At 40.8% G+C, this 12,765-nt stretch overlaps 1 protein-coding gene across 1 annotated transcript in view; it reads right to left on the reverse strand.

The window, feature by feature from the left end:
• Positions 1 to 12,362, reverse strand: part of LOC112117248 (atrial natriuretic peptide receptor 2-like) — a 39,631-nt gene extending 27,269 nt beyond the window's left edge. The window contains exons 1-7 of the mRNA XM_024215171.1: positions 12,309 to 12,362; positions 11,169 to 11,265; positions 8,020 to 8,152; positions 5,350 to 5,473; positions 2,849 to 2,953; positions 2,078 to 2,180; positions 400 to 545 (exon numbers count right to left, since the gene is read on the reverse strand). Coding sequence (XP_024070939.1) covers positions 400 to 545; positions 2,078 to 2,180; positions 2,849 to 2,953; positions 5,350 to 5,473; positions 8,020 to 8,152; positions 11,169 to 11,265; positions 12,309 to 12,362 — 762 coding nt within the window. The remainder of the gene's footprint in view (positions 1 to 399; positions 546 to 2,077; positions 2,181 to 2,848; positions 2,954 to 5,349; positions 5,474 to 8,019; positions 8,153 to 11,168; positions 11,266 to 12,308) is intronic.
• Between the last annotated feature and the right edge of the window lie 403 nt (positions 12,363 to 12,765).

Consider the following 12,765-nt stretch of genomic DNA (forward strand, 5'->3'; position numbering starts at 1 on the left):
AATTAACTACTACTACTAAACAAAACCCAAGGACTGGAAACTGACCGGATCTCCTAAGTTGAGGAGAGGCTCCAGCTGGTGTTAGGATGCACAGTCAGACATGCCAGGATCATTACAGAGAAGGAGTAATCCTAGGTGTCAGCCCCTTGTGAGCCATTCTTCAGCAACGTGGGGCTGCTCTAAACTATACCCGGGGGGCTGGTGTAGAATGGGCCCCAGAATCAAGAAGCAACTTTCCCTCCCATTTCTCTTCTTCCCCCTTGGATCTACCCGGGGGATTCTGTGTGTAGCAGAGAACCTGTTCTGATGCTTGTAAAGAGTTGTGTTGTAAACAATAAAATAACGGAGACACCAGGATGGAAATAAAAGAAGAGAAAGGAGATTTCATTTGACACTTACCACAATTGTCAGAATGAAGCCAGCACAGACTAAACATATTGGTAAGGCAATTGCTATCCTGGCATCAGCTGTCAGTGGGCACTCCCCACAGTCAGCAGGACACGTGGAACAGCTTTCATCTTCTTCACAAACACCATCTCCGCAGACTGGGCAAAAAGGGATGTAGAGAGCAAAATGCTTGAAAAGAGCTCTATCCACTCTTAGGACTCAAGTCAGTAAGAAATACATAGGGCTCCTGGGCTGGGGATCCCCGGGAATGGCCACAGAATATCTGGAAGAACAGGTTTTGAGGGATTCTAGGATCTTTGTCCTGCAGTTGAAAGCTGCGGATTTTAAATGTAATCTAAGGACCCTTCAAATACACTGACCTTAGACTAAGTGTGGACATCAGTGCTTTTGACATGTTGTTGCAGATGTGTTGCTTGGTTGTTACCTTTTGTCTGTTTATTTCTCGTCGCCTGTCTTGCCTGTTTAGACTGTATGCTCTTGAAAACAGGGACTGTCCCTTACTCTGTATACTCAGCCCAGCCCTTGGGAGACCCAGGGGTCAGGAGAACAGAAAGCCATCTTTGCCCCCTTTCCTTTCAATCAGCAGGACTGGTATTCAGTAGTATGAATAACTTCAGGCAAAATGAACAAACCAACCCATGCTAGGAGGTGTTTCAAACGACAGCTCATGAAAATTAGAACCAATATCAGATGTAATATAATTTAAATGGAAGTTTCAACACCAGCCCAACATCAGCAAATGATCACAAAGTTTAAAAGTATCCCTGAAAGACATGATCTTTACAGCTGAGATGTTCAAAGAGCTGTCTGGTTTTGTAGGCAATAAGGTCAATGGCAAACAGTAACTTCATTAAATAATCACTGTTTTCTCATTTCATTTACTAAAACATAATCCCAGTGGGAATTTCTTTAGATACTTTAGAGTGAAAGTCAATGGCAAAACTCCCATTAATTCTAATGGGGCCTGTATTTCACCCACGGATCTTCACTACTAGAATGCTGTACCTCAGATTCTCAAGCAAGAGAAGACTTAGTGCCACTGAGAAAAAGCACAGATCTCCTAACTACCAAAATGTTTTGGAAAACAATTGGTAATAATTCTGCCTGCTTCAGTTCTATTCCATTGTAATCTGCGTTCTAGTACTATGCCCATCACAGAGGTCTCTCAATGCCTAACAATTATATTTATTAAAATTAACACAAGAGCACTGCATTGGGCAGTGTTTCTGAGGTTTATATGAACAATAGCACCAGGCTCAAGAATCACTTGTGTTTGCACGTTAGCTGTCATGCCTCAGGCTAGCCTGCTTCCTGTCTGATGACGAGTGTCCATATACTGGAAAGAGACCGTGTGGTAGAACAGTTTCGCATCCCTATGACATCCCAACAAGCCTTGTAGTGCCTGAAGCTGCTGGTTCTGGAATTTGATTTCAGCTGTTTGACCAAGTGCAGCCTTTTACGGGGTTCTCATGTCCTACACAGGCAACGAGAAGCTGGAACAACGTTAGAGATTTCAAGTGGTTTGAAAAAGAATTGTAGAAACATTTGATGGGATACATTCACTTGTGAAGGGGCTATGTGGGCTTTTGTTCTTCTAGCCTATCAGTAGAATTGGAAGAGCTGTGTAATTCCTGTTTAACATACGAGAAGTCTTTATTTCATACCATACCTACTGCAGGTAGCACCGTGGTTTTGGCTTCCAGAGCAACTTGCATTTTCCCAACCCTGATGTGTGCGATGAGAGAGGTCACCCCCACATGAACCAAAACGACCTGCCAAACAAACAGCCATTGCTTTAAATTTCATACATTGGACTTTTTCAACACCAATAATCTAATCTCCTTTCTCCTAGAGATTTATTATTTCACCTTCTTCCTATTTGCAGGCAATGGAGGTCTCATCATCTTCCCATCAGCCCATGTGGCAACATGATCAATTGTCTCCAAACCTCATTAGATATTGTTACCAGAATGGAAGCTAAATGGCCACTCAAGACCTCTGTCTCTCCACGAGGGAGTCTGTAACTCCACCCAACCCTACTGCTGCACATGCAGTTCTGTTGAATAGGTCAGCCTCTGGGAGAGGCAAAGTCTATGTTCTTCCAAGACTTTTGGGGCCCAGATAGCCTCAGCTATTTCCATAAATGTTTTTGAGACATATTGGCAACCCTCACGGAGCTGCCATGAAGTGAGGGAAGTGAGACAAGCAGAAGTAGAATCCAGTCCTCTGGAAACAAGATGCTAGGTGCACTCAGTTCCCAGTAAGGTCAGTTGGAAGCTGAAAGCACTCAGCACCTCGCAGTCTCAGGACTTTATCCTGCAGCCTTTATATGCATATAACTCCAAATGAAATAAGTGGGCGGATTTCCTACCTAAGGACTGCGGGATCTGGCCTGCTAGTGAAAAGGTCTAGAGCATTGTATGCCGTTAATGTACTATACCTTGGCAGTCCAGTTTGTCTGACTCATTTTGCCAGCTGTAGATAAAGTGTGAGTAAATATCTGGCCATCATCTGGAATCCACGGGCCACATATTCCACCTTTCCCCTTTACCAAAAAAGAGCAGTCATATCAATAGATAATAAAACAAGGAAAATTCCAGACCTTAATACTCTTAAATTTAGTACTCTTTGGGGGCCTTGTGCTTTATTCCAATAACTAGCAACGTATTATTCATTATGACAATGCTCAATCATAAATGACACCATTGTGTGCTAAAATAAAACACAAACAAATGGAAAGGAGCACACGGATTGATAGTCCAGTTTAAAATTCCACAAAATTCTCACTCACTCAAAGTCCATGAGCCATTTTCTGTCCTCATCTCATTTAGGCACCTAAATCTGGAGTAACTTTATTGAAGTTAATGGAGTTATTCTGTATTTACTTCACTAAAAGTAGAATTTTGTCCACAATTTTTTATTCTCTACATGGTAGATTGACTGTAGCTCTAATTTTTGTGTGTGACAACTATGGGATATGGTGTTTCTTTCATGAAAGTTCCTATTTCCAGAGCGTTTCTCATTAAGATTGTATCAACTTTAATTTCCCAGCAGCTGCAGCCATTGAGAATTATAATGGCTGTCTGAGGATCATGGATTTTTAAATGGCTTAATCCTTCTTGCTAAATTTCAGATATGTATTCAGGCATTTCTGTTCATGCACTTTAAAATACAGTATGCGAAAAAGAAATGGATTGCTCATGCTAGCTGAGGTAAAACCAGGAGTAATGGTCTCAAGTTGCAGTGGGGGAGGTTTAGGTTGGATATTAGGAAAAACGTTTTCACTAGGAGGGTGGTGAAGCACTGGAATGGGTTCCCAGGGAGGTGGTGGAATCTCCTTCCTTAGAGGTTTTTAAGGTCAGGCTTGACAAAGCCCTGGCTGGGATGATTTAGTTGGGGATTGGTCCTGCTTTGAGCAGGGGGTTGGACTAGATGACCTCCTGAGGTCCCTTCCAACCCTGATATTCTATGATTCTATGTTTCTTCCTGAAAAGATGACACCGTATTGAAAGCCCCTGCTTAATGGAAAGAGCTTTATTTGTAACTATCCATTCAGTAGCACAAGCCCACTTTCCTACAGCAGTTTTGCTCTATGGGGGCTATTTTATAGATGCTTGCCTTGTCTAAGCAGGAAAGCTCAAAAATATTTCAAACTTTAAAAGCAAGAGGCTGGGTGGTGCCTTTGTGCTAGAATCACTCACAGATCACACCCTCCCCACAAGGATTTGGGGGTAGAACACCTCCACAACAATGCACCCTCTCTCTTCCCACAGAGGGTGGTGTGTGGACACGGGAGCGATCCTGAGGGAGGTGGCAGCCAGTGGCAGACTGAGGGAGGACTGGGCATGCTGACAGGATGCATATCGTGCTGTGCAGCGCCAGTGGAGATTCCAGCGAAAAAATTACACCGCCACAGGCTGGATGATATTTCTGTAGCCCCCTTCCTTCAAGGGGAAGTTCTGAGGTCAGCTGGGAAATCCCTAACAGAGTGGCTCCAATAGAGCTGTGCTGGCAAGGAGCAGGGCCACAGCTGCTGTGGAGGGGCCTTGGTGCAGCTGGGTGAGATGAACATGATTTATGGGCTAGACACGTGCACTGGAATGGGTTGCCTAGGGAGGTGGTGGAATCTCCTTCCTTAGAGGTTTTTAAGGTCAGGCTTGACAAAGCCCTGGCTGGGATGATTTAGTTGGGAATTGGTCCTGCTTTGAGCAGGGGGTTGGACTAGATGACCTCCTGAGGTCCCTTCTATGATTCTATGATTTCCCCTGTGAAGCCTTCTTTCTTTAAATACATTTAAAAGGTAATGAGTGGAATCTCGCAGAACTTCCTTTCCTTTCTGGTCCTATGGGTACTATCTGTCCCTCCGTAAATACAAATAGACTAAACTGTTCTAATACGTCATTCTGGAGCCACCATTTTAAATATGGTAAGTACACAAAGTGAAGAGAAACAGACTGTCCCCCTCTGCAATTTAGCACAAACACCTGCCTTGACTTCCGTGAGCCAGGATTTCTCCCAGTATGTTTGAGTACAAGTGCCCTAACAGAGTCCAGAAGAAATGGATAGATTCTTCTCGCAGTGCAAAGTCAGCCATCAGGAGCTTATTGTCTGGCCTTTGAATGCTTTTCTACCTTGATGAAATATGATAAAACCAGTTCATATAGGGTCCAACCCTGCAAGTCACTGAGCAACTCCCATTGACTTTAATGGAAACTGCTGGATGTTCAGAACTTCTGAAAATCAGGCTGTTTCAGTCTCTAGCAGCCTGCTCCAAAGCCTGCTGAAATCAATGGCAGTCCTTCTGTTGGCTTTAATGAACTTTGGATCAGGCCCTAATATGGACTTAGACGCCTAATTTTAGGCCCTCGTTTTTCATTATGTTGACCTGGCTATTAAAGTGTCTCATCTAGCTTGCAGAACAGACCCACCCATTGTACTAACCATGAAGGCCAAAGGGCAGGAGTGGATGTTGGCGTGATGGACACAGCAGTTCTCTCCATTTGCATCTTTCCAGTTGGAAGGGCACTCTTGTTCTTCACAGAACTTCTTGGCTGCCGCAGCATTGCTAACCATTTTTTTTAAAATACAAAGAGTGGATTTTATATTCATTTCTCATTCCTAAAAATTTTTTAACAGGCATGTAATGAAGTCCTGTTCTTTACACTGAACAGATATACACAGCAGGAGACACACTGCTATTTCTTTATATTGTTTTGCTGTGTGTGGAAATAGCCCCACAGCGATGGATCTCTGCTATCAACTGGGGCACCATCTGGTCCCAGGCAGAAAAGGTCTGGCAGCTGTCAATCCTCCGGCAGCTGCCAACTCCTCAACCTGGCCCTCCACCCTGACAACACCACCAGATGGGGAATCTTGGCCACACAACCCCTGACTCAGATCCTCATGCCACTTCTGATGATGTCCATCTCTACTTACAGTCTCTGCACCATCTCAAATGAGTGATTGTCTCTCTGAACTTCAGGACATTCCATTGTAAACATTCTTTACTTCAAAACAAAGTAACTGATTTTTTTTCAAGTGTGGCTTACTTTGTAGATATGACTGAGACTTAAAATCTAAAGACTTTATCTAGTGTACTGTTACTGGATTCAAAGCTCTATGAAAAAAACAACAGTTTTTATCCTATTGCAAATTGTATTAACTGACAATTAATTTGTAGTGTTATAAAAGGAGAATACATTTTAAGGGAACAGAGTTAAGGTTCACCTAGGGTAAATTTTTCAAGAGTGTCTTAAGGGCAGATTTACAAAGGGGTTTAGGCACCTAAAGATGCAGTTAGGTGGCTAGTAGGATTCATAAAAGTGCTGAAGCAGGAGAGGCACCTAACTCACATTGACTTCTTCTTGCTCCTAATTTGGAGTTAGGCACCTGACCTGCTTAGCACTTTTGAAAATCCCACTAGCCACCTATCTGCATCTTCAGGCACCTAAATACCTTTGAAAATCTGGTCCTTGGGCACTTTTTAACATTTTAGTCCTAAACTCTAAGATCTCCATTCAGTGAAGCGCTTAAGTACTTGCCTCATTTTGGGCCCAATCCAAAGCCCCAGGAAGTCGATAGAATGATTCCTGTCCACTCCAATGGCCTTGGGATCAGGTAGTTTAAGCAAGGCAGCATCCCATTGATGCTAATGGGACTTACGTCCCTTCTTAAAGAGAGGCACATACTTAAGCATCTTGTTGAACTGGGTCCTAAGGGTCCTGTCTTTGAGTGTTTGATACCTGTGTGTATTATTAATGCATTCAGAGTGAGATTTTCAAGCGTTCCTCAATCATTTATGAGCACAAGTCCCATTGGAAAGACTGTAGCAATAATCCTACTTCCAGCTATTGGAGAAATTTTATTTTATGGCTATGTCATCACAATGCTATAATTTACTGCTATGACATTATAGCTATAAATATTTTTGGGAAAATGTAAAAAAAGTTTTACCATTACTATTACAGATCATTACTAAAGTTTGTCCAAAATCCCTCAGTACCCAAATGAATGAAATACAACTTCATGATTAAAGCCACCTATACTGTCAAAATTCCTCCTCCCCAACAATCTTGAATATCAGCTTTAAATATTAAAGAACATGTAAAAAAAAATTCTCTCTGAAGAACTACTCACAAATTGAATCTTGTAAAAATGAACACGTAGGAGGGCACTGGAACATTTTCTGTGTAATCTGATTTTTTTCATTTACCATCTTTTTTAACCCACCAAATACATAAAAACAACATAGAAAACGGTGAAATGAGGTTAAGGCCCCAATCCTACGTTGCTCTGCATGGATCACAGTACATGACTGGGGCCTAAATATGCATCTCAGTGATCCTATGTCACAAGCTGCTCAGCTTTTACACTTGTCATTACAATGGCATCATGTTAATCCCCCGATTTTGCCTTATTATACACCGTTACGTTTGTAGAAGTCTCTGTAAGTGTGCTGATATAGCTACAGTAGGAAAATTCTGGCCTCATTGAAGTCAATCAGAAATTTGTCATTGACTTCAACAGTCACAGGCCATACTGTAGTTAATGTGTGTGTTGTACATTAAACATTAGTAGTAGTATTATTATTCCTATTGAGACCTACAGGCCACAACCAAGTTGGGTCCCAGTGTGCTAGACACTGAATAAACATATCCTGGCCGCAGTGATCTCAGAATGTAAAAGGTACGACATAACAGTGGGATGAAACAAGCAGGCTGGGTTGAGGATGGGAAAGATGAATAACAACTATAATAGCATGTGCACCACCCAATTGTTCAGCAGCAGTGATTATTATTATTAATACAAATTATTATTTGTAATACCATAGTATGTTTGAGCCCCAGTCATGGACCAACCCCCATTGTGATAGGCACTGTACAAACACAGAACAAAAAGGTAGTCCCTGCTCCAGAGAACTTACAATATAAATACAAGACAAGAAACAACAGATGGACACAGAGAGCACAAAGGGGGAGTACAAGTAAACAATGAGACAATATTGGTCAACAAGATCGGCAGTGGTCTCAGTACACCAGTGGCCTACCCATTCCCAGGAGCTTAATCCATTGACACCTTGTCTACACACAAACCTGCACCAGGAGGTGGTACCTGTGAGAAAGGATTCCGTTTTGCACAGCATAGTGGTAAAAGTGATCTGAAGCAAAGACTGCATACGTTACATTGAAGAACTCCCCACTCACAGCCTTTTCTGGCGGTCTCTGGACCCAGGCCATCTCAAGACCTAGACATAACACACAGTTATGGGTCAACATGTTTGGTTTAACCTACTACAACTATGTGCAACTGGACAAATTGTTCTGGAGCAGAAATCCAATTGAATTGTAAATGTTTTCACGAATATTCTTCCTGTCATTACTGCTGGCCAAAGGATTTCCCCATGTATAGTGTACAGGTAGTTCCAAAATAACATCTATTGGAGAAGAAGTGTTTTTAGATTTTATTCCCCTACAGTGTGCAAGCTAACTAATCAGAGCACTTGGAAACTTAGGACCAAACCCTACTCACTTTGTTCAGGTGGGCCTGATCCTCTTCTGACTTGTATCGATTTCACTCCAGTGTAACTCAGTTGACTTCAGTGCAGTTATTCCTGATTTACACTGTTTTCCTGCTAGTAACAGTTAAGAACATAAGAACGGCCATACTGGGTCAGATCAAAGATCCATCTAGCCCAGTATCCTGTCTTCCGACAGTGGCCAATGCCAGGTGCCCATCCCCTGTCGCCCATTCCCAGCTTCTGGCAAACAGAGGCTAGAGAAACCATCCCTGCCCATCCTGGCTGATAGCCATTGATGGACCTATCCTCCATGAATTTATCTAGTTCTTTTTTGAATCCTGTTATAGTCTTGGCCATCACAACATCCTCTGGCAAGCAATTCCACAGGCTGACTGTGTGTTGTGTGAAAAAATACTTTCTTTTGTTTGTTTTAAACCTGCTGCCCTTTAGTTTCATTTGGTGACCCCTAGTTCTTGTGTTATGAGAAGGAGTAAATAACACTTCCTTATTTACTTTCTCCACACCAGTCATGATTTTATAGACCTCTATCCTATCTCCCCTTCGTCTCTTCTCCAAGCTGAAAAATCCCAGTTTTATTAATCTCTTGGCTCTGTCAAGCCATAAATACAGCCCTTCTTTCTCAGCGGGTATATTACTGAACAAAGTAGTAGGAATCATTAGTACACACAGAGCCAATTCCTGAAAACCCTTACTCACATGAATAGTCCTTACTTAAGCAAGTAATCTTCTTAAACAGGACTACTCATGTGAGTAAGGGTTACTATTCTGTAGTGATTTCCTTTTCCTTATAATTAGATGTGATTAGAACTTATTACACTGGAGTTTTCCTTTATCACAATATTCTTCACTTGCATACCGCTTGGTGATCTAAACGATTTGTTTCTGCACATAGTTCCCTTTTCAGATATAAAAGGGTTAATTATAAAAGAAACAGTCCTTTTGGGTCAACAGCATTAGAGGAACAATCATAACAAATCATTAATAATGAATATAATAGAAGAGACAAAAGAAAGCTCACTTTATATATTATTCTAGCCAGATTTTCACAAATTATTAAAAGGTAAAATAATTGTTTAGGTTGAGAGTATTTCATGGCAGCTAGGTGAGAGGTCAAAATAAATTTCTTAGAGCAAAAGGCTTTTTTTCCTTGAAAAGGATTCACAACAGCAGCAAATCCCTTTATTTAATTCTATTCACACATAGATACATATGCACACCAAAGAACTAGTGTTTAATTTACAGCAATAAGAGCCATAATATGTGTCTCTAGCTCAGTTTTCATCTGCGTCTAGACAGTGGTTCTCAAACTTTTGTACGGTGACCCCTTTAACACAACAAGCCTCTGAGTGCAACCCCCCTTATAAATTTAAATATATATATATATATATATATATATTTAACACCATTATAAATGCTGGATGCAAAGCCGGGTTTGGGGTGGAGGCTGACAGCTCGCGACCCCCCCATAATAACCTCGTGACCCCCTGAGGGGTCCCGACCCCCAGTTTGAGAACCCCTGATATAGGAGCTGGTAAAGGTATTTTACATAAACTGTACAAAGCTTAAAGATCATTCTAAAATTGGTTACAAAGGGCACATATTAGTGTAATCGCATTATTCATCAGGGTTGGGGAAAACAAAACTCTAGCAACCCTCCCCTCCCCTTCTTTCTCTTTGTTTCCTATTGCATTCATTTTGCATTTTGGTTCACTGGTAACTTTGTTTCAAGAAAATCAATTGCATTAGCAAAGAAGCTGTTTTAATCCTGGATAACAGAGATGCTAAATATGCCAGGGTAGAGAATGTCCAGTTTATAGTCAATATTCTTTGAACTTCACCATTTAATCTGAACTTTGAGGCAATGTTAACACTATTATGTTACATTCTGAGCCTGAGCCTACAGTCTGTACACAGACTTCAGTGGGAGTTTTACCAGTTTATAGCTTGTAGGATTGGGTCCTGTTATTTCTCTTTGCAGCAGTACGTCAAAAGTTGTTGCATTTCATCCTAACCTTTTCCAGCATTTATATAACTGTTTATTTGCATTAATTATTTAGCTTCTTATTTCTGATTACTCCTAAACTCTTTAAAAAAAACACTTTGAGTTTCAAATATCAAACAAGTAGCCTTTACATTTCTGATTCTTTTGCACTAGAAACTCATCTTTCAAAGTATTATACGTAGGTGTATAAAGAACTGAGATTCATTATTTGTTTCTATTGAATAGAAGTTGGGGGCGGGGAAATCAAAGCCTGAAAATACATATGGAGAGGCTCCACTTTTTGGTTTAGTGTTTAAATTAATCCCATCCAATCTGGAACTGGCACGGTATAATTGAACCAAGTACTGAATACAATCTGGCTGCAATGCAGGGCTGTTTGTTTGCTTTGTTTTGTTTAGGCTGCTTTAGTTTTTTCTAATGTCAAACAAAATTCCTTGCTTGAAGACAATGATTTCCTTCTTTTTTAATCATCCTAATTATGTTCCCTTTGGAACAGATATGCTCCAGACAAATATTTATTCTGAAGTGTATGTGTGCTGGCCTCTTTCCTTGACTTAATTCATCTGGAAAGAAACGCTGCTGCTGACTGAAATATTTTCCACTAGGTTTGAGACCTGAGATGTATTAGGAATTATTCTGATTACTTAAATTTTCACATTCTCATCCATTTTCCTAGCAGGCAGAGATGATCTTCCCTGAGCAACTGTGGGACCCACTCACCTCCACAGTCCAGCATGTTATACTCATCTGGTTTTTCCAGGGGCCAGCAATCATAGTCGCTGTTATCCAGGTCGTGCCACCCGTCCACTAATATCACCTGCCATGGAAAAAACATACCAAATAATCCCATAAAACAGAGGAATTTTTGTCTACAAAATCTGTTCTCTTAATATAAAAAGTCTCTCCAACTTTCTGGAACAAAGATCACAGCCAGGAATAATCTAAATGCTCAGAAACTAGATTACAGGTTCATTATATTCCCACATGCCCCCCCCCACCCCCCGAAATTATTTCTAAAACAGTAAGAGAAACTCAGCTAATCCAGTTGTGCTTTGGGTTTAAAGAGAGCTCAGCATGTGTGCTTTTTAAATGTCACACTCCAGCCAAATCTTCTCTTCCTTTTCTTTTTAATTTTAAATAATTTGTATATAAAATACCCTTAAGAAAATAAATATAAACAGGTTTTATAACATATAAAAGTTATACTGAATTTTTTTTAGAATCTATTTTTTCTTAGTAGTATTTTATTAATGCATACTATATTCTATTAATAAGTAGAATATATTAATCATAACTGATGGGACTCAAAGTATATAGCAGAAAAACAGCAGGATATATTATGAGATATATTTCACTTTATATACTAGAATAGAATAGACTAATATAGTCTGTGGTTTTTCTTGGTATTAGTAAAAGAATATGATAGAACATGTTCTTCTAATGTATTCTGCTATTCTATATATTGGAAGAATAGAATAAAATACAATATGTTATATTCTTCTCAGGTATTCTATTATATTCTGCATATTAGTAAAACAGTAAATAGAATAGAATATAGTCTTCAAATGTATTCTCTAATTATTGTTCCATACATTTAGTAGAATAGAATGCAACATATCCTCCTAATTATTTTCCTATCTATTAGCAGAATAGAATATTTTCTTCTAATAGATTCTGCCATTAGTCTTCTGCATAGGAGTGGAAGAGAGTAGAACCAATTATTTCTATCTATATAAGTGAAATAGAATATATTAGGAACAATCCGTAATTAAGAAGTATTAATAGCAACCACTGCAATAAACTACTATTAATTTCTTGACTATGCACCATATAGGAGCAGGATCTATGCAGTTTACCTACCAATAAACTGAGGAGGCTTCGGAGCCCAGGGGCAGGTGGTTTGGCAGCTCCCATGGTCCCAAATAGGCATCAAGCCCAGTTAGCTTCAGGGTTGCTGCTGTTGCAGCTCCGCTGGGTTCTTCCCTCCCTACAGGTTTCCAGCCAGCCAGGGGTTTATCAGTGCTCTAGCTGCTGCAATTATTTGTCTTCCCTCCTTTCCCCTTCCCTTTGTGGCGTGGGAATCTCCCCCCATCCCTAGCAAAGCACCTGTGAGGAGGCAGCAGATTGTCATCTCAGCCACAGAGCAGCTCCCCTCCAAATGCCCAGGCGCTGAGGGAAGGGTTTTCCCTCCCCTCAGCACCCGGAAGGCACAGGAGTGTGAGGACTTTAGACCCTCGCCCATGTTGCTTCTGACCCTCAGGTCTTCTCTGTTCCCTGTTGGGAAATTTCCCTGGACGGCAGATAAGACAGTTGCAGA

The sequence above is a fragment of the Terrapene carolina genome, unplaced genomic scaffold, assembly GCF_002925995.2.
Source record: "Terrapene carolina triunguis isolate 2854851 unplaced genomic scaffold, T_m_triunguis-2.0 Scaffold35022, whole genome shotgun sequence".
Taxonomy (NCBI): Eukaryota; Metazoa; Chordata; order Testudines; family Emydidae; genus Terrapene; species Terrapene triunguis.